The sequence below is a fragment of the Acartia tonsa genome, chromosome 4, assembly GCF_053477335.1.
Source record: "Acartia tonsa isolate MP-2025a chromosome 4, ASM5347733v1, whole genome shotgun sequence".
NCBI lineage: Eukaryota > Metazoa > Arthropoda > Copepoda > Calanoida > Acartiidae > Acartia > Acartia tonsa.
The window spans coordinates 39,837,703-39,859,012 of record NC_137263.1 but is presented as its reverse complement, the minus strand read 5'-3'; the positions used below and the strand labels follow the sequence as shown (position 1 = coordinate 39,859,012).

Here is a 21,310-nt window from a genome sequence, read left to right as displayed (position 1 = left end):
ATGCTGTATTATGTAATTCGAAGTTTTATTTTTTTAGTTACCCTACATTTAAGAGTTTGTGCAGTATTTTATCTTTATAAGTAAGGCTTTTTTTTATCGCTAGCAAACTGTCCGGTATATATTTGGTTATTAAATAACTATATTTCTTAGTCTTAATCTGTAATAACATATCTAGTTAAGTTATCGAGTATCCAGGGGTTATGTCCAGGGTAATTTTGAAATACATCAAACAGACAGTTAACACTCATAGATTGTATGACCTTTGCCCATACTGCATTACAGTAAATTGCGCCTATTTATGGGCTTAACATTCTCCCAACAAGACATGATAGAATTACTGTTAATGTTAAGTATCTTATGATCTTTTTTAAATTATTTCAGTGTTTATGATTTACTAAACTTTACATCCGATGCTTATCCATTAAAATGTCGGGTTTAAATGCAGACAGTTCAGACGAAGAAAGCTTTCTTGTTTCTCGGGGCACCAATCTTAACTCTCAAAGCTCGGGCGAGGAGGACAATGTAAGGGGCAACCTTAACTCTCAAAGTTCTGGCGAGGAGGATAACGTACAAAGAAATAATCTTAACTCTCAAAGCTCGGGCGAGGAGGATAACGTACAAAGAAATAATCTTAACTCTCAAAGCTCGGGCGAGGAAGATAATATACAAAGAGAAAAAGCACAAAATGTCAAAAGAAAGTCTCAAATTGCATCTTCCGATGACAACAGTGATAATGAAGAAAAATTGAAAGGTTTGTAGTCTTTTATCTTGGATTAATATCTTTAATGTTCGTTACCCATGCAAGAAAAACTTTTAGCTAGGTATTTGCTACAAATTTTTAGATTTGTTATTAGTTTAAAATAGAAAATGAAGATAATTCGAGTAATATCCTTCATGCTCTTTTTCTTCCTCTTTTTCTTCCTCTATCCGTTTATTTTTATGTTACAGATACTTAAGATCTCCATTTGTCCGATGTTCTTTTTTAGGAAGTCTATAAGGGGGGGGGGGGGAAGTTCTGACACATATGCGTAAACGGTGAGTATAGGCTTTATCTTTGGACTGAGAGGATAGGTTATTTGGGATAAAATCATTCTTATATGATGAATTTCCCCCAGATTTAAGATTTTTTGGATAGGCCTCCAGGTTCCGGAGCTCCAGGCCTCCAGGTGGTCTCTGGTCAGGTAAAAATGAGAAAAAAAATTTTTTTTAAGTTACAAATCAACTTATAAAACAAAATATGCATCTTTTTTCTTGTGTGTGTGTAGCCATTGTTTCTTAGTGTTTGGACCTAAGTAGTCATGGAGAAGGACGAGACACTTTTGTATAGCCACTAGGGCTATCAAGCTCCACGCTCAAGTACATTTGGACTTGACCCGCTGTCTCAAGGGAGCTATTCTTTGTTACCTCACCCTCGCCGAGTATGGCAGGTGTCCCAAATTAAGTCACCGTAATGAATGACGCTCTCCGCAGAGGAGCTTGGGATAAGGGTTGTACAGATATTATCTACGTGACTATTAAGTATCCAAACCACTCAATAATCTCCCTTCTTACACAACCAGGGGAAGTTGTGTGAACGTATTCAACTGAGAAATTCGAGTTGCCACATGGGGACTTGAACTCGAACTCTCATCACCGTAACCCAGTTTGTTACCACTGAGCTACGACGCCCCTTATAAGTTGACCTGTAACTTCAAAAAAAAAACTTTTTTTTTTTTCATTTTAACTGTACAGAGACCACCTGGAGGCCTGGAGCTCCGGAACCTGTAGGCCTATCCAAAAATTCTTAAAACTTCGTGAAATTCATCATATAAGAATGATTTTATCATTAATAATCTATCCTCTCACTCCAAAGATAAAGCCTAGGTGCCAGGTTTACGCAAATGTGTCAAAACTCTCCCCCCCCCCCCCCTTAATACAGAAATACAATAATTAAAAAATATTAAACTAATCATTAATTTTATTTATTATTAGGCAAGAGTGTGGGTAAAAGTCGACGGGTGTTAGATAGTTCAGACGACGAAGAAATTAATGCAAGTCAACAAAGTCCAAACAAGAACAAAGGAGGACTTTTTAAGAATAAGGTTAGTATTGAAAGTAGTTCTTTTATTCATAAGATAAAATAAGGATAAAAAAAAATTTAAAAATTAAGAGAAATGAAAACATGTTTTTCATGTTTCTCTCCTCTTTGGTGAAAAAAACTAAAATAATGTGTGGGAGGGGGGATAATATAAATAAAGTAAAGAATTCTGAAAAAAAATTTCCATCTTTCTCCCTTCCTTGCTTGAACAAAACCAGGAGGGAAAAAAATATAAAAAAAATTGCAGCAGGCGGAAAAAATTAATCTTGTGAAGAATATACACCCCTGTAGTCTATTTTCCCAACTTCATATTTATCTAACTATTTTTAAGGACATATTTGACGCAGAATCGTCAGAAGATGAAAGAGTTGAAAATGCTAGTCCAAAGAAAAAAGTAAAGAAGCGGAAAAGCGTTCTAGCCGCAGACTCGAGTGATGATGAAATTGTAAATAACAAATCAATGAACGCAGCTTCAAGTGATGATGAAGGCAATAATGATTTAAGTAAAAGAATTTCTAAGCTTGGAGCAGATTCAAGTGATGACAGCGACGCTCCTCGCAACAGATTATCTGATTCTGAAGGAGAAGAAAGACTGAGCGGTGATGAACAGATAATACAGGAAGGAAATAGAACTGCAGTCCACAGCAAATCTCCAAAAAGTCGTAAATCGAAATCAAGTGCAATTGAAGAAATACGCTCAGAAACGCAACGGCTTCTAAGAGAAAGTCCTTTTCAACTTCCCTATCACAGACCAAAACAAAGGACACTTGAAGAGTTTTTAAACAGAAAAAAGGGCACCCCAGAAATTATTCACAATATCAAAGAGAAGACTTTTACTGCTGCAGATGAAGAAAAGCTGATGGCGAGACAAAAACAACTAGAGGAGTTCTACAAAGATGAAGAAGAAAACGAAGCTGACGATGAAAGTGAAAATGAGAAAAAAGAAAGCACAGAGGAAGATGTTAATAATACGGAAACTCAATCTGATGAAAATATTGAAAGTGGTACACCTTCAGAAAATAAAGAGAATACTGAGATAGTTGATACCACAGCTGTTGAGAGGGAAAGTGCGGAGAAAATCGATTGGGACCATCCAGTTGAAAATAATGATATTGAACCAGAAAAAGAAAAGCAAAGCGTAGAAAGTTTAGATCTTCAAATGGATGAAACTTCTGAAATAATAGATACAACAATTGTAGATGCTAGTCATAAGAATAAACAGCAATGGAAGCTTGAGGCCCTTAGAAAGCAATTTGGTGATAAAGAACTAGAGAAAACTTTAAATATAACTCCAAAATTAGGAGCCAAGGATGATCATTTCTTTGCACCCCCAAGTTTTATCTCAACTGGAGCAGAAAAGTTATTTAAAACCTTCATGACACATGTTAAAGCTCCCAGCAACGCCCCAAACAAACTTAAGAATGAATCAGAATTGAATGTAGTTGTCAGAAAGAAAGACTCAACTGGACACGATGTGTTTCAGGTTGAAAAGGTTAAAATCAAAAGCTCCGCAGACGTTGAAGCCAACACATCCAGTGGCAAAAGGCTAACGTTAATGGATATGAAAAAACAGCTGAAAAAAGAGGTTATGGCTAAAAAACTGCAGGATATGAAACTGAGGGAAGAAATGTCAAAGCTCAACAACGAAGAATTTGACGAGCTTCCTGATGATGAGGAAATGGACGAGAATGAGGATGATGATCAGAATCTCGACGACGACGAAGAGATTGGCGTCGAGGAGGAAGAAAATGACATCGATGAGGATGATAATGATAACGAGAATGACGACCATGAGGACGAGAATGACATCGGAGATGACGAATTGGACGAGGAGGAGGAGAATGACGTTCTCATAAAGGTATTTAGTCATATTTTATATTCACAAATGCTCGCTTTATTATAGTTTGAATGCTTGTTTAAAATATAGTGATTGCAAGCTACTTTGCACAATAATGGATTCGGATACTGATCGATCGAAATATATAAAAATTTCAATTTCATCTGAAACTGATGTAAAATCTAAATTCGGTACAATTATGGACAGTGAGATAAATTGAAAACGAATTCTTAAATGGAATATTTTCTTTATCATAAAATGTAGCTATCTTTTTTCCAATATAAACCATTAGCACAGGGATCCCAGAGTAGGTCTATTTTTCCTATGTTGAGAAGAAAATTGGAACATTTTTAGCACAGCGGCTCCCTTGTTAATTTGAAAGACAATTTCTTTTATAAGTATATTAAAATCAGCCATCATATATCTTATTTATTTATTTTAAACGTTGTTAACGATCAATTATAATTTTTTTTTTCAAGGAGAGACGAGCAAATAGAAATCTGTTTGTAGATGACGAAGCTGAAGTTTCTGATGATTCTGACAATGAAAGTGAAGCTGAATCTTTGCATTTGATACAAGAAGATGATGATCAACCAAAGAAAAAATCCTCTGGATATAAACGCATAAAGAAGCCGGACGATTTGTCTGATGACTCGAACCCGCAGCCCTCAGAGATGGAGACACCGTGCAACATGGAGACAGCCTCCATACACTCCCTGGCAGGATCAACTGTCAGCTCATCCTCCAGCATATTTAACACAGCCCCCAGGTGGACACCGTTTAAGGATAGGATGCCAAGTGAGCCAGCTGTACAGCTCACAATGTCAGGACAGACTGGAGGACAGGCTCAAAGTCTAACTGCCTCACAGATGACCAAAAAACGCCTTGGATTTGAAGGTAACACTTTTGTTTGTATGTCTGTTTGTTATCTGTGAATACGAGAATATTCAGAATGAATATGTCAGATTAGTAACTTATAGAAGTGAATTTAAACTTATTCTGTTTTAAATACAAAAAATATATAAAAGTTTATTTTGATGTAAAACAAACATCATTCTTTATGATTTGATTGCTTTAAAAATGTAGCATATATGGGTAGGGCATTTTCTTATGAAATCAAAAAAGCTAACCAATCAATCTTACGTCCCAACAATAACAACATTGTTTGAAAAAGATCTTTGTGATGACAACGACCCTGAAGTGGATGATATTGGAGATATCCTGGGCCTGTGCTCCGGCAAGTTTGCAACCCAGAAACCCGTCCCACAAGACACAGGCACAATATATTATTTGATAGATTTTATGGAGAAAATTTGATTAGGTGAAGAAATAACCTAAATCTTAATATTACACCCATGAGAGCGGTTATGGAATATTTTTTTTATATATCTCGGTTCAACAACAGAAAAAAATCAATTTGTTTTTATATCTTAATTTGGTCAATTTAGAGAGCAATGAAGTTTTTTTTTATTTCTTCATAGTTTTACATAACCGAACCTAAAGTAATAATCTTCCTTTATGTTTATTTTTATATAATTCTGTGAACCAAATATTTTCTTCTACTTTGTCAACTTTGTTGAGAATTTTGTAAACTTGAATCATGTAAAATCCGTATCTTCAATTTATTTCAAAATAAGAGGAAGGGGGCCGGGGGGTGTTTCTTGAATAGACACTTTCCTCCCATTTTAATGTAATGATTTGAATCTATAAATATTTATATTTTGAATACAGAAGTAGATCGAATCCCTGACACCCAGGACATATCTGGAAGCCTGGCAACCACTACCGACAAACAGGAACAGTTAATTGAAACACAGGACACACTTATATTAACAGGTATTTCTTAATTAACATTTAATATATTTTTATAGCTAATTATTCTATTGAGATATAGAGAGAAAGGACATTGGATTCATTATGATTTATTCTCAAACTTTGTAATCTCGTTCTTCCATGGGTAAGCTTAAAGTTTTTGTGGGCGGGAATTTGACCAACATTTTCAAAAGATTTCATAACTTTCAAAGTTTAATTCATTGTCTATTTCCAAAATGTAAGTATTATAACGAGAAAAAAAAGATGAAATATTTACAAAAATCTAGGTATAGTGCATAATGTACACCTCTGGTGCTTTTTTAAACTGCACTTCTTAGGTATATTAGCATTAAAAGGCTTCGTGATTTCACGACCTAAAAATTGAATATATACATGTTACAATCTAAATTTTTGTGTATTTCAGGAAACAGTCGTGGACCCACACCTCTACCAGACAAACTATCTAGCATCAATGACTTACTACAAGGCAACATGACAAATGCTAACCACAACGACCACCAAGCCTATCCTCTATTTGAAGATTTTCCCGAGGAGGAAGGAAGGCGTATCATAGATAGTGATGATGAGGAGACAGATAAGGCTGGCAAGGCTGACCGCAAGAGAAAGAGAATGGTTATCAGTGACGATGAAGATTCTGATGCAAACAATGATGGCAATGGTGACAGTGAAGCTGACAGTGATCAGGAAAACGAAGACTATGTGAACGAGAACAGTAACCAGGAATTAGGGAATGATGAGGAGGAAATGGAGGAAGAAAAAGTGAGCAAGGCTAGAAATATGTTTGATAAGAAGGGACGCTTGAGAAAGGATTTCTTTGAGGCTGAGGCGGAGTTGTCTGGCAGTGAGGAGGAATTTTCTGATGATGAAGATGAGAGAGATCTAGACAGGTTTTTTATTTTTAGTAGCGCGCCTACTTTTTATTTATATGTGAAAAAAACTTAGAATAAAAAAAAAACACTATTACTGTGTGCTGTACATGTATGGAGATGAGATAGAATTGCTGAATGTAAGGAATATTTGTGGAATGAGCTTCAGATTGATAATTCAATATCAGATGTCACACCCGCCTTTTACTCTGAATATAAATAATTAACTTGCGCCCATGGTACTAACATATTACAGATAGGGTTGGCAATCCGGATCCGGAATCCGCCCAATTTTTGGGCCAATTTTAGACGAATCCGTTTTTTTATAGCGGATTCCGGATTCTTATTGGTAGGCTAAAATTAGCGTCTTGAGTTTTTTCTTTCAACTCCCTCTTTTTAAAGGCAAAGATCACCCCCTCCCCCCCCCCACACCACCATCCATAATGGGTCAACATAATACTTTTGCACACAAGAACATAATTTTGAATGCATTTTTTAGGCTTGAGCTTGAAGAAGGTGATTTAGATGAAATTGATGAATCTGAAGAACGAGACAAGGTAATATTTTAATAGCAACTTTTGAAAACAATAACCTGGCTTCAAATGGTTCTATAATCTATATCTAAGAATTTCGCAAGTTTTTGCCTTCGTCTTATGGTCTTTTTAATGAAAGATACTTTATGTAATTTGTGACATATAGGAGAAATTTTACATGGCCTTGAAACAATTTAATTATTATCTTTAATATATGTTGCTGACGTCGTTTATTTTACATAAAAATGCTGAATAAAAGGACTTTGAATTGATGTAAAGATAACTCTGTTTAGGTGGGTCGGATATACCAGAAAAATCTTCTTGATGAAGATCAGGCTGAACTCAGACTGTTCCAAGAAAGGTGAGTTGTAGTATATTCTCTGTTACAGAATTATTACCAGTAAACCTTATGTAAGGGATATTGGTCAGTTAATTATGCTAGTACCCAAAGTTTTATGAATACGGCCTCATTTGAATTGTTGTTTTGAAAAATTCGGGTACTTTGATTATATCTTAATTGGTTGATACAAACTTTTCTCCCAATAATTTTAACCTACAGAACGGGCTATTTCCTTTATTTTGTAAGCTTAAATCAATGTTTAACTTTGAATACATTCTATTAAAAAATAACTAGATCTCAAAATTGCAAATCACCAACTCACGATCAACCATACCTTTGAAAATTCCAGGTTTCTGGAGGACGGAGACTTGCACACGGACAACAAGCGCCAGAGACAGTTCAAATGGAAAGGTCTGGACGACAGTCTCGAGATTGACCGGCGTGTCTCTGATGGAGAAGAGGAGGGAGACGAGGGGGCGGAGGAGGGAGAACAGTGGAGGATTCAACGCTTGGAGAGAGAGAAATGGATGAAGGGTAATTATTTCAAAACATAGTGCTACCCATTTTCACCATCAAAAAGCACACTTAAAATACCGTTGGTCTTAAAAATGATAACTTTTTGAATTGAGGAGTTTAAGATCAGATAAAGACTTCCTCCTTCCTTATTTTCTTTATAAATTCTCAGTGTTTTTATGAACTTTAAATGCTGGATTTAAGAGATAAAATGAATAAGATAAAATAAAGAAAATTTTTATTTTGAAGGAGTAAAGCTTATATTTCTTTAGAAAACCGCGAGAATGCAGGGGGACAGATGGAAACAGAGTCAAAGTTCTTTCAAATAGCTGCCAAGGCAATGGCCAAAGTGAACTCGACAACGAGCAGTCCAAGTTTATCTGTCAACAGTTCTCAGGGTTCAGGACCATTGCAGCCGCTAAATATTACGGTAATATAATAAGATAAAAATCCATAAAGGTTCGCAGCAAGAGTACATTTGAAAATTTCGAAAAGTAGAAAAATAAAAGGCCTTTCGTTTTAATGGGGGTTGGAGGACTAGGTGTAAGTTCATTTTTCTAAAACCAAAACATCGAAACTAAGTAGCAAAGGCTTCGGAACCGCTGAAAATTGTTACATTTTAAACTGCCTCGTATTTTTTTGTTTCCATTAGCCTTATGTTGTTGGTATTAAAGTTGCACCATTTTTTATACTGCCTATTTTAATTTCTATTAATACCTAGTCATTTGTTTTAAATTAAAAAATCAAAAATATTTTATTTGCTATTTTATAAAGGAAGTAGGCATAAGTGTTAATTTACAATACAAAATACAAAGAAAGCATTTCAGTAGCATTTGCTTTGGTACAATACAATGTGGAAGATGACAAAATTGTAATGTCACAAAGAGGGAGGTCATTTTCTAGTAGATCCCATAAAGGTGTGTGTTATAAGGCCTAAAAATAGTAGTAGAACGATAAGGTGCTCTATATATTTGTATTCCTTATTGAATAGAACAATAGGGAAATTTTTTTTTGATAACTGTACCTGGAATATCTTTAAAAAATTCGAAATTTCTATCAAACGCTTTGTTTGGCTCAAACTGACAAAAATTAAAAAAAAAATATAATTATAATAATAATGTTTTCTATAGGTACAAGGTAAAGGTTAAGAACAATCTATACCATTAAACAAAGGAAGAAGCCATTCTTTACAGGTTGTACGAGCAGTGAACATTAAAATGAAACTTTAACAAATCATTAATACAATGACTTAGTGAAACAAACCAACACAACAAGTTACATACAGACAATTTTGAAAACATTCAGATATACAATCTATATAGTAAGGTAGTTGTTCACTGTAGTGAAATTGAAATGAAACAATGCACATTGAAACCTTCTACTTCAAAGCAAACAAACATGAAATTCCACAAACATAAAACTAATTTTTGTCACCTTGAATAAATCAACCTGTAAAGAATGGCTTCTTCCTTTGTTTAATGGTATAGATTGTTCTTAACCTTTACCTTGTACCTATAGAAAACATTATTAATATAATTATATTTTTTTAAAATTTTTGTCAGTTTGAGCCAAACAAAGCGTTTGATAGAAATTTCGTATTTTTTAAAGATATTCCAGGTACGGTTATCAAAAAAAAAAAAAAATTCCCTATTGTTCTATTCAATAGGGAATACAAATATATAGAGCACCTAAACTATTTTTAGGCCTTATAACACACACCTTTACAGGATTTACTAGAAAATGACCTCCCTCTTTACAACTTTTTGGATTGAGCTGAAAAAGTGACTATTCCGCCCTCCTTTATTGAAAAAGTGAAAGCTTGTCACAAATATAAGTGACTAGTTTTCATTTCAACTTATCTTTCTTTAGAAAATGGATCAGCGAAGTTCTTTTCTGTCCCGAGGTCAAGCTTCACTGGAGTCACTGTCCATGTTTACTAAACGTGTGGATGACAGGTAATAATAAATTAAACTGCTCTATTTTGTAACACACAGTTCATACAGATGAAACTCATTACTTCTCACAGTTAAGACTTTTAGAAAAGAAAGTGTAATCAAAGATAAATTCAAATTACTGAGCCACCAAATAATGTAGTCAAAATATTTTTTATATTTGAAAACTTTGTTATCGTTTGGTATCGTAGTTATTTGATATCAAATATACTCGATGAACAAAACAATTTTATTTTTTTTTACCACGTCTTGCTTCATTTCTGTTTAAAAAATTCTCTTTCAATATTTAGATCTGGAACGGGAGCCAAGAAGGGAAGAAATTTTGTGTTCACTGCTCTAAGCCCAGAAAAGACTGGACAACCAGCGGACCAAAATGTGGAGGATTCAGCCAGTGTCACTAATAACCCCAAAACAAAAAAGACAACAGCAAATCCTGCCAAGAAACAGAAAATTGATCGCAGTATCAGCTCAGATTCCAGAGCTACGATTTTTAATTTTTTGTGATTAAAATACATTTTATACGTTATTTGCATTTTTAGGAAATGTAACAAATCATTTTATAGTAAAAACAAATTTAAACAGACGGTTCAGAGAACAAAATATTAATAGAAAATTAATTCTCAGTGTTTTTGTTTTAAATTGTTCTCGAATATTCATTGTTTTTTAATGTGCTTCTGACAATTCTGTTGATATGTATAATTTTAAAGTAACACAATAAGAATATTTGTTAACAAGTAAATATTATGATCATTTAGTTCCTTTTTAAATATATTACAATATGAAACTAGCGTTCTTTGTAAATTTGTTTTTGTTATTTAGGAGTTGCAATTTTATTTATGTGAGGATATCTTTCATAAAAAAGTTTAAATTGTTCATTTTTGACTTCAGCAAAGGGAATGATTAATCAAGGGACGTCGAAGCTCCGTGAATTCTCGTCGAGCTAAGTTTGTAAATTGTGAGAGTTTAAGTCTCCTTGGACTTATTCGCGATACATACGCACAAATTCTTCCTGAATAAGAAATAAATAAGTATAAATCCAGTCAATGACATTCTATTCGATCCTTTACATGTTGATTTAAGAAAATTCTCGTGATTGTGGATGGGATATATTTGCAGTCTTCTGTCATTTTTTTTGTTAAAAAACTAAGTTATATGCGTAAAATGTATGTCTTAGGATGCATGTGAAGTAACTTATAATTGTACGTTGTAAGTTTTTTCATAATAAGAGTTAAACATTGGTGATCGGAAACTTTATCGTAGGTCCAGTCTGTGTTACTGCCATGCCAGGGACAAGGGAAGGCTATTCTGGCAAACAATGCTTTAGAGCTGATTTCTTAGATTTCCAGTTTAAACTTGATGATGAGATAAAGCAACTTTTGGCAGAATTTGATAAGAAACTCAAGCATTATTTTAACACTTTTTGCTTTGTTTACTAAAAGCCATGCTAAAAGGATAGACAGAGTTTGCCTACACGTCCAGTTTAAAGATGTATGGGCAGAAATTAAGCTTTTTTACAATATTTAGGTATTTTATCTAAATCATAAACTACTCGTAAATTATATGTTAAAGAGTGAATAAATTTATAAAAATCCTAAAGAGTGAATAGCTGTGATACTTTGAAAAATATTTAAGATTATTTAAAAATTTATCTCATATACATATTTTAATTCAAAAAAGGTTTTTACGACACCTAGCAATAAAATTCTGAACTACATAGCTATGAATTTTCACAATCATACATTTTATAATATTTGTAGTAGTTTAATTTTGACTTTCTTGGCAACTTCTTGTCTCTAATGGCTAAACACGTTGGAGGAAAGTGGCGAATTAGGGAAGTAAAATAAAAAAGCTTCCCTGAAATCATGATTTAATAAGTACTGCAATAATCAAACCTAAAAACTTCTAATCTTCTCCGAATATTACAACTTACAAACATTTGAATCATTTAAGATATGGGTAATTTCCCCCAAAGTGCCTTGTAGAGCACAGAGTCCCCCCTTTCCCTATCATTAATGTAAAACAAATTGAAAACGATCAAAAGGGCGGCATATTAGAATTGTCCTATTGTTTTAAAACGTTGCATGTGATTCCTGTAGTAGTTAGATACAATTTAGAGAGCGTAGCAACTCTATAATTGTTACCAGAATGTCCATATGTCTATTTTAAACATTATGTTGATTTTTTTTACTTTTTAATAACAAATTTTTATGTGATCTAATTATCCTATTGATTTGGTATACTGTTTCCTGGGACAACAAAGTACAATATTATAAGCAAAGCAACTCTATAATCAAGTCCTAGAAATGTGAGTATGTCCATAAACATTATCCTGTATTAAGCAGTTTTTCAACAAAGTTTACTAACAATTTTGCTTCGACTCTTATACATTTAACTTCTGATTATTCAGTTCTGACATTCTATGAGTGTTCATGTCCATTTGTCCTATCGTATCAGAGCTTTGATCTCATAGATGTTGTCATCCTTGTTTGATAAATAATGAAAAATGAATTTAATTTTGAGCTTTAGGCATAAGTTTGATTATTTTCTAATTATTTTCAATTTTTCTTTAAAGATCCAAATTGTTTTGATTGAATTTGTCCTATTTCATTTTTTTATAGATTCATAAAGTGAGATATTATTTAGTTATTGAATCATTTTGAAACTTTTGCGTTAACCTACTTCAGGGGGTTAAACAAAGTGCTTGAAAATGTTTAGGATTAAAATTTTTTTGAAATATTTTGTTTTTGATTTTAAACAGTTACAAATATTTTGGATAAGAAAAAAATTTAAAGATTTTAATTTTAAGAAGTTTTTAAAAATATATTTTTAATCTCCCTAATTCTAAATTCTTTAGTAAGAAATGTTTGTTTTGATTCCACCAGCAGACGGCAATTCTAAAATTCTAAGCTAACGAGGTTTGGTGATAGCTTATGATTTATACTGTCTGAAATGAATAATAGTACATAATAGAAGTAGTTGCATCTTTCTTTTTGCTATATCAGCTGACGATTACCGTGGTAGGTTTGGTGATTTTCCAAGAATTGTTGAAGAATTATTGAAGAATTGTTGATGAGACGGACTGCCCCTGCTGCCATGCTAAATTTCGATGCTCTAACTCTTCTTTCGGTCGAGTTCCTTTGAGTTTTAGGTGTGTCTGTTACGCCTCTCCCCTTTATGATTTTCCGCGGTATTTTGTTTGTTTTTGCCAAAATAGACGATTTTAAGTTATTTGAGAAACTTATTTATTAATAAAACTTCAATAGCATTTAACTTCACTCGACACTTCAATAATATTTCAAACATTGCATTTACTCAGGGAATGATATTCTGACAAACAATTCTAAAGGAAAATTTCCCCACAACCTCCTTCTTACCCACCCCTCTTCACTTACATGAGAAAACAAAATATACCTCTAAATACTTTAAAAGGTTTTGTGATTTTTTGTAGAATTGATTGTTACAATAGCTACCCCTGCATTTTACTGAACATAAGTGTCCAGTACAAATATTTCGTCGTCAATCACGGTTTCGTCGCCGTTTCTTCACCTTCACATTGTGCCCCCATTAAAGCAACTGTCATACCAAATTTCAGAGCTGTAAACACTTTTTTTTTTTTTTGGGGGGGGGGGGAGGGGTCCTTTTTTAGTTTTAGGTATGGTTTTATGTTGTGTCTCGTTCGCATCCCCCCTTTTAGTCATAAAAACACTCTTAAGTTAATAATCAATGTCTTAAGACTTTCAATCTTTGGTAGATAGATCTTCAAAAACTACTTAGACCTACAAATCCTGCTAAAACGTCAAGCACCCAGTATGTTAATTTTGTTGTTGTACATCTCTATTTTCTTGTCTTGTACTATGAGGGATACCATCTATTAGCTGAAGATTTTCAAAAAAGTATGACTTCAGTACTTGACATTACATGTATACATAGTTTATAAAATCGTAGGTTTATATTACATTCTGTCCAAGTTCAAAAGTTTGGGAGCATAGAAGCTATCGTTCCAGATATTGTCTTAATTGTTTTATTTAGAAACCATATTTATTTAAATTTTGAAAAAAACTGGATAAAGAGGTAGTATTTTTCCTTATCTTGAAGGGTGGTGACGCACCACTCTCCCGTCCAATACTCATTTATTGGACCAATGGTAAACTTAATTATAAATAGTGGACCGATTTTTCCTGTCGTAATGAGATCTGAGCAAAAATACATGCTTGTTTAGGTATATGACAAGCATTGAACTAAAACTTTTATTTCGACAAGATCCCATTGAAGTAAGGTGGGTAATAAGTAATGAGTAGGCTAAGGCAAAAGTGAACTCATTCTCTCAAACGTTTTGTTTAAGTCGAACTTACAATGATAGAAAAAATTTAAACATAGGACATTTCTACACAAGCGCCTAAAAAATTAACAATTTAAAAGAAAAAAACAATTTTTGTTTGATCCAAAGAGAACATTTATGGAAATCTAATTTAATCGGGAGTAACTAAGGAACGAGTGGCCAATTTGAATTATATTGAGACTTTTAGAAGGGTAAGTTGAGTTATCCTCTTAAGACTTTAAATTTTCAAAACTTTGATTCTGGCCGCCCTAGCCTGCCTGAGCCGAAGGAGTTTTCCGTTTCAAAGATATAATAACCAGTTAAATTCGAAAAGAAATATTGGCTTTCTTCCAGTTCAAGGAGATTTCTCTTTTTACACAATAATTTTTAACCATTTACGAAGGAGATTTGACTTCTAGCATTGTTCTGATAGTTATTTATCGCATTGTATTTTAGACAGCTTTCGGGTATATTAAAATGAAAAAATCACAAGATTAAAACGAGTTTCGTCAGCTCCGAAAGCCCGGGCTAACAAAACAGGTGTTAATTTTATGATTTTATTTAATATTCGTGAAAAATTGTCTGTGATACGATGATTTTTCAGTGTGGCTGAGAACTGGTTCTAATATTTATCAGTTTCGAAGCCATACTGGAAGTCTTATTCGTTTCCATTGAATTAAAAACCGGCTCTGAACCATGCTGAAGAAAAGTATCCTAGTTATATAGCATTTTTACAAAAGAAAGGGAAAAATATTGAGTTCTGAATTTCCTTTCCACGGACATAAATGTATAGTCCTTTTTAATAGCTTGCGACGTTTTTCAGACAGGATTAGAAATGGATATTGAGAGTCTGCCCATGCTTGTCTACAATCATATTGTTCAATACTTGAGTCACAAGGATAAACTTAATCTGAGGCTCACATCCTCCAGGTAATGTTATAGCTCAGATAAATTAAAGATAAATTCAACTACTCCAACTTTTCTGTTAGTAAGATAACAGTTTCATAACAACAAACAAAGGTGGATTCTTTAAAAAATTTGCTCCACAAATCAGTTGATGGGGCAAAATTGTTTTCGAGAAAAATCTTCCAAAATCACATTATAAATCTACAAAAATTAAATAAAATCTTTTGTTAATATCCCTTCTATGATTTTATTTAATTTTTGTAGATTTTTAATGTGATTTTGGAGGATTTTTCTCGAAAACAATTTTGCCCCACTAACCGATTAGAGGGGCAAATTTTTTTTAAGAATCCACCTCTGACTGAAAATCAAATATTTATCCCATTATTTTATTTATGAGTAGATATTAAAGGCAAAATAGTTTTATTAAAATTAAATATTCTTCGCCGGTAATTATTAGCACCCCATTAAACCAACTATCCTTACAAATCTCAATACTGTAAGTGTATTTTTTTTGTTTAATTTAAATGTTTTTTGGTCTTCAAAACTTTACCTCTTGATTTGACCTTGAATTTTTTGCTTCAAATAATTTTGCTTGTTGGTTAAAACCTATTCATGAAATGGTCTTGATGAACCAAATCCTGTAAAGTTTTATAGGCTTGTCTAGAAGCAAGGGTTTCCTAAATCATAAATATTCCTGTTTATATAAATTAAATAAGTCTTAGGGAAATGCTGACTTCATGCTAGCCTGGCAAATTTTATGGGATCTGACTTAATATCTTATGTGTCATGTTTTTCAGATTTCACAATAGGAGTGTATGGTGGGATCCAACTTTCCAAGTTTGGACATTTGATATTTCAAAAGGTGACCCACCGGAATTCGTCATTCGTTCTGACCGCAAGTTCTGTGTTTTGATCCGCAAAGTGATAATAAAACCTATGCGTGATATTTTGAAGTATTTCCAAAAATATTCAACAAGGATTGTAGAGCTTGATTTTTCTGTGTCCAAGCTGAAAGGGCAACAATTTGTCTCGGATGTATTTTTTACTTACCTGGCTCAACATGGACCTGTTTGGAAAAGTCTCAAGTATCTGAGTCTCGGGTTCTATTGTTGGTTGTCGGACACTCATAATACTGTACCAATGTTTAATGGCTGCCGAGAAAAGCTGAGCGAGTTGACGCTATGTGGAATTAATTTTTTTCGCCAACCTTATCAGAACATTTGCTTAACCAATCTCAAACGCTTGACTCTGACTAGTTGTTATGTAGATACCATGTTACTCGGACAACTAGCACCTAACTTGAAACATATTAAACTACTGAATATGAAGAATCATGAGTTTGATGTTTCCAAATTGGACAAGCAGTCAGGTGCCCTATCTTCCCTGAAAAGCATTTTTGTTTTCAACAGTGACCTAGATGTTATCGGCCTTATTTCCAGATCCTCGAAATCATTGGAATGCCTGGAAATTATCCAGTGTAAATGGCTCAAAGTTGACCAACATTTGAGTGATGTCAGATTTCCAGTTTTAAAGTCTGTGATTGTGAGAAATGGATCTGGGAGAAACCTAATGCAATTTCTGGCAAAAGCAGCAAACACTATTGAAAACCTTGAACTCGAAGTTCTGAAGAGTCAGGTCAATTTTGCGTCTTTGGTAAGACATGGCATGCCCAAACTCAAATCACTCAACATATACATGGAGAAGAAAACTCAGAATGTCCACAAGATTATTGAAGCCTGTCCTAAGCTGACCAATTTGACCATTGGCTTTGGATATAGATATCTTAACGATACCCCTGTGCGGGCAGATACTCTCACACAATCATTATCAGTTCTACAACCTCTGCTGGTCGCAGCCAAATCAACCAGTCTACAGAGGCTACAAATCGTGATCAATGTTTGCGATCTTTTTCAGTACAGCCAGAGAAGTGCGGAGCTAAAGATGGATGCGATCAAAACTCTGGATTATGCCAGTGTCAGACTGTCAAGCAGGTTGCCAGATGTAATTGTGGATCCGTTCGTGTCATTGTTTCATGGAGATGTTGACATCCAGGTAAGAATTCAAAGTTAATTTTGTTCGTGATCAGGAGTAAAATGAATTTTGAACACTGCAGAGAAACATATATTGTTATAACATTTCTGAGCCTAACCTATTTATATCTATACGTGATTTTCAGCTGTCGTTGGGGGTCAATCAGCACAAAGTAGAATAGACGACATTTACATCTGGACCACCCCGCCCCCCAATAAAATATTATTTCATATTTATTTAGCTTGTTGGCAGGGAAAAGGGAATGATATTCTGACAAACAATTCTAAAGGAAAATCTCCCCACAACCCCCTTACCCTTTTCCTCCCCTTCCTTCCCACCCCTCTTCAGTTCCATGAAAATTTACCCCCACCATACTTTAAAAGGTTTCGTGATTTTTTTGTAGAATTGATTGTTAGATTAGCTACCCTTGCTTCATAAATAATAAGGTTTTACTTTCTGCTTTGAAATATTTAAACTACCATTTTCACTCTTCATTATTGGTGATTTTCTGACTGTCGAGCTTTGTTTTTATAGATGTTTTCATCCTTGTTTTAGAGAAACGGAGCTACCTTCGAGCTAAGAAAAGTTTACAACCTGGATCCACTTCAAGAGAACACTTCAAACAACACAATTATTGAATCTAACAATGGCCATGCTACAGTTACCAAACGTCGAAAATTATTTTAAACTGAAGGGCTATTTGTGATTTTTTATCTTGTTATTTTGTGTATAATTATTTTATGCTTTTTTTCACGTGCTCCAAAAAGTTTTTTCCTCAACTCATGATCATCGAAATTAGTCACTTGTGGTATGATACATATTTTTCAAAGAGCTTAATTCTTTATTTGAATTTTTTTTCAAATACTTTTTTTTGTTTTTATTTACCTTCAACGATCCACATAAGGATTTTTTAAAACTATTATTTCAAGTTGTTTATTATCATTTATGTGTTTATTTTTTAATATTATCAGAAGGAGAATTTTTTTGTAATAAATATAGAAATCACTTGATTTGGTCAATGTTTTTTTTCTCAAACTTTAATTGTATTTTCTCTTAAAGTTGCGCACATAAATAATCTTGATAATCTAATTTTCCAGTATGGCTTCGAAACCGATTAATATCCTGTGGATTGGAACCGGTTCTAAGCCATACCGAAAAATTATGTATAACATAGTATTATATACAGTTTTATACGAATATACAAATGTACAATCATGAGATTGAAACTATTTTTTTTATCCTGTGCCTTTGGCATCTCGAGGTTAAAATAACCTGTTTTTATTCCTAAATTTTTCAAGGCTTCTCCCATTATACCATTCGTACTTTTTGAGAGAATATGTTGTGTTCCTCCTACTCCTAATACTTTTTGGATTAGAATAAATTAAGTAAAGGTTAGTAAAGCCTTGCAGGGTAGAACCCCAGAGAGATAGGGCCACTAATATTTAGAAGTCCCAGGGAGATTTCGTTGGTCAAGAAGCAGTTTTGAGCTATTCAATCCTTATAATAAAGTAACAGGATGTCTATCTGTTTGTTTGTACCGAAGGATATCGCTAACCGATCGGGTACTCCTTAACAGGGTAGCTTCTCATAGGTCCCGGGAAGGATTATAACTATTTTGGCGGAGGGTAACACCGCCCTCCCAAGAGAAATCACAATAAATCGAAATTTTTATTTTAAGTATAGATACTCCTACGCAACATTGCTAGGTATCGTAGTGACTTGAAAGCAACATAGCTAGGTATCGTTGAGACTTGAACAAAAAAAAACATTTAAAGTGCCACTAGTGTATTATATAAAGTAGTACTGTATTTTGTCTGTAGTTAAATATCTCAATAACTAATGAACCAAATTGGTTCTCTATTTTAGTAGAGCTTTATATAGGTCATGTGATGGTTTTAGACTTTTTTTTGTTTTCAGATTTCAGTTTTGGTATAGTTTTAAGCTATATTTTCTAGTCCCTCTCTTCCCCTTCAAATACAGAGCCTAAAGAGGCTTGGGGTACAACAATTAGTATTTAACTAAGGGAATATTAGAAACAATAAAATATACAAATAAACATATTATATTTATTTAGCTAAACGAAGCTCAAACAGTCGTTTATTAAGGATAAAAATAAATTAACAATAATAATGAAACATCAGCACAAATAGTTGCGGATATTTAAGTCGGGTTTGTACAAATAAATACCGTACTTTTAGCACTCAAAACTTGCGCTTATCAGAAAAGGCGCCAGTATCGTGAGCGCATGAAAAACAGTCGCGACATTTATTTGTGTATAAACACTACTTCGATTCAACAATTATTTGACAAAATATTAATAATTATGTTCACAATTATAGCTAAATAGTCAATTTTACACATAAAATTATATTAAGAGGTATTTTCTCCGATTCTTATGTTGGATTAAAATAAAATACAGTAAAATTATACAGTAGTTGTAATAAGGAAAGGTAAGTCAATTTTTCCTATAAAATTATTAAAATTATGTTTTTTTTTTATAAATTAATCTCAGATGTATAGGATTTAAAATCTTTCATGGAATTATAATCGAAGGTATATTTCCCGAAAAATCTATTTAATAAAAATCTGGTCAATATTGCTTGCTTCCATAATCTAGTTTATAATAACACACCGGGTTTCATCTCTATTAAATTAATAACATTCGCATAATTATTATACACAGTAAAAAGGTACATTTGATTTGTAAACTAAAAAATACAACATATAAAAATGCCAAATTTAATGCATAATCAATGCCTTAAACGTAAAAAAAAAGATAAGTACAGTTTTAAAAAAAGTAAATAACGATATATTTTTAAACTTTTCATATAAAGAAAAATATTATATTTTATTACAATTGTTTTTCATAATGTTTCTTAAACCTATTTTTGAGCAATGCATAATTTATATATATCTTCATTATTTTGAGCAATATTTAACTTAACATGGGTTTAAGAAATATAAAAGCTGTTTACTTGTAAAGTTTATACTTAGTAATAAGATTTCCAAAAATATTGTCAAGCTGTATACAAATTATAACTTTTATGTTCTATGGACAGATAATGGCACACAGTTTATTTTCATTATGTCTTATCATTTTAGATATTATTATTTTACCATAAAATCACTATTACAATCATAGTTATTCTAGTTTTGACTTAGATTGGTTTCATAACACAAGCACTTATAATATGCAGCTGTCACGGGCTAGAAATTCGCGCCAATTTAGAATCCCTAATTTATGACGCGGAATTTGCGCGAACGTACAGTGTTAAAATGCACAGATTGGACCGCGTTGGCGTACAATTTTCACAACCCTTCACGCGAGCACACTGTATGCGTGTTTTAATTGTTTTATTGTGGCGATTCCCACAAATTTGATGTTTTAGAACACTTCGTATTGATGGAGGAAGTATGGAATCTTTCGCTGACGATTGACTGCTTCGCAACCATCGCTGACAGACTTGGTCATGGCGCCGGGTCCACAGGAGAACACACCAACTTTGCTCACATAACTGTGCTTCTTCTGGACAAACTTGAGGAAGCTGGGCATGTCAGGTCGGCCAAAGTGGTTGATGGCCTTGAGGCCGGTGAACATGCTGCGCCGGCACAACCGCTGGAAGTGATTCTCACAGATGTACAGCATAGTGGTACGCAGGTCAAACTTGTGGAAGAACTGAGTAATGAAGATGTGCATCTCCAGCACATCTGTCACATCCTTCTTCTCCACGTCGCGCAGTACATCAATGAACCACTCAAAGTACCGGTGTGATGGACAAATCCACAGGAAGTACACCTTCTTGCAAGCAACTCCTGAGTATCTGTTGGTCGACGTGCCAAAGACCAAATCGTTAAGGATAGACGCGTATGGCGTAACACCGATACCACCGCCAACCATAACCGCCACCTCGAACTTGTACCAATCTTGATTGCCTCCGCCGAATGGACCCTCAATCTTGATCTTGGGAGGGTTGTCTTTGTCCTCCTCCTTGTCGTTGATGCTTTTGTCAAAACTGTTTCGTAATTTCCATGTCCAGGGACCAACAGCCTGTTTAAATCAACAACCATAAAATTTAGTTCTTATTCATGAATAATTTGAGGCAC

At 33.7% G+C, this 21,310-nt stretch overlaps 4 protein-coding genes across 5 annotated transcripts in view; 3 read left to right on the top strand and 1 right to left on the bottom strand.

Annotated features, from left to right (window-relative positions):
* Positions 1 to 21,310, top strand: part of Sec5 (exocyst complex component secretory 5) — a 305,887-nt gene that overhangs the window by 11,518 nt on the left and 273,059 nt on the right. The window lies entirely within an intron of this gene.
* On the top strand, positions 209 to 10,740 carry LOC145317144 (uncharacterized). Of its 2 annotated transcripts, XM_080158073.1 has the most exons (14): positions 357 to 548; positions 645 to 751; positions 1,972 to 2,081; positions 2,409 to 3,935; positions 4,394 to 4,811; positions 5,089 to 5,190; positions 5,646 to 5,750; positions 6,151 to 6,634; positions 7,113 to 7,170; positions 7,440 to 7,507; positions 7,836 to 8,020; positions 8,272 to 8,429; positions 9,869 to 9,954; positions 10,242 to 10,740. In XM_080158073.1, exons 1-14 carry the CDS (start codon positions 427 to 429, stop codon positions 10,453 to 10,455), a joined length of 3,744 nt encoding a protein of 1,247 aa, XP_080014199.1. In that variant the 5' UTR covers positions 357 to 426; the 3' UTR covers positions 10,456 to 10,740. The 2 variants fall into 2 exon arrangements, with proteins under 2 accessions (XP_080014198.1, XP_080014199.1); XM_080158072.1 differs by having other exon boundaries at positions 209 to 751.
* On the top strand, positions 15,097 to 18,216 carry LOC145317150 (uncharacterized). Its single transcript, XM_080158081.1, has 3 exons — positions 15,097 to 15,199; positions 15,973 to 17,227; positions 17,762 to 18,216. Exons 1-3 carry the CDS (start codon positions 15,105 to 15,107, stop codon positions 17,891 to 17,893), a joined length of 1,482 nt encoding a protein of 493 aa, XP_080014207.1. The 5' UTR covers positions 15,097 to 15,104; the 3' UTR covers positions 17,894 to 18,216.
* Positions 19,259 to 21,310, bottom strand: part of Duox (dual oxidase) — a 193,202-nt gene continuing 191,150 nt past the window's right edge. Inside the window, exon 13 of the mRNA XM_080158071.1 lies at positions 19,259 to 21,256. Within this exon, the coding sequence (XP_080014197.1) occupies positions 20,592 to 21,256 (665 nt within the window). The 3' untranslated portion in view covers positions 19,259 to 20,591. The remainder of the gene's footprint in view (positions 21,257 to 21,310) is intronic.

What these genes read in the sequence shown, in the direction of transcription:
- LOC145317144 (XM_080158072.1), top strand. Translation starts at nt 427, where the DNA reads ATGTCGGGTTTAAATGCAGACAGTTCAGACGAAGAAAGCTTTCTTGTT. An exon ending in ACCCGTCCCACAAGACACAG is followed by an intron (nt 5,191 to 5,645) that starts GCACAATATATT and finishes TTTTGAATACAG; the next exon opens with AAGTAGATCGAATCCCTGAC. An exon ending in ACTAAACGTGTGGATGACAG is followed by an intron (nt 9,955 to 10,241) that starts GTAATAATAAAT and finishes TTCAATATTTAG; the next exon opens with ATCTGGAACGGGAGCCAAGA.
- LOC145317150 (XM_080158081.1), top strand. Translation starts at nt 15,105, where the DNA reads ATGGATATTGAGAGTCTGCCCATGCTTGTCTACAATCATATTGTTCAA. An exon ending in CTGAGGCTCACATCCTCCAG is followed by an intron (nt 15,200 to 15,972) that starts GTAATGTTATAG and finishes CATGTTTTTCAG; the next exon opens with ATTTCACAATAGGAGTGTAT. An exon ending in ATGGAGATGTTGACATCCAG is followed by an intron (nt 17,228 to 17,761) that starts GTAAGAATTCAA and finishes TCCTTGTTTTAG; the next exon opens with AGAAACGGAGCTACCTTCGA.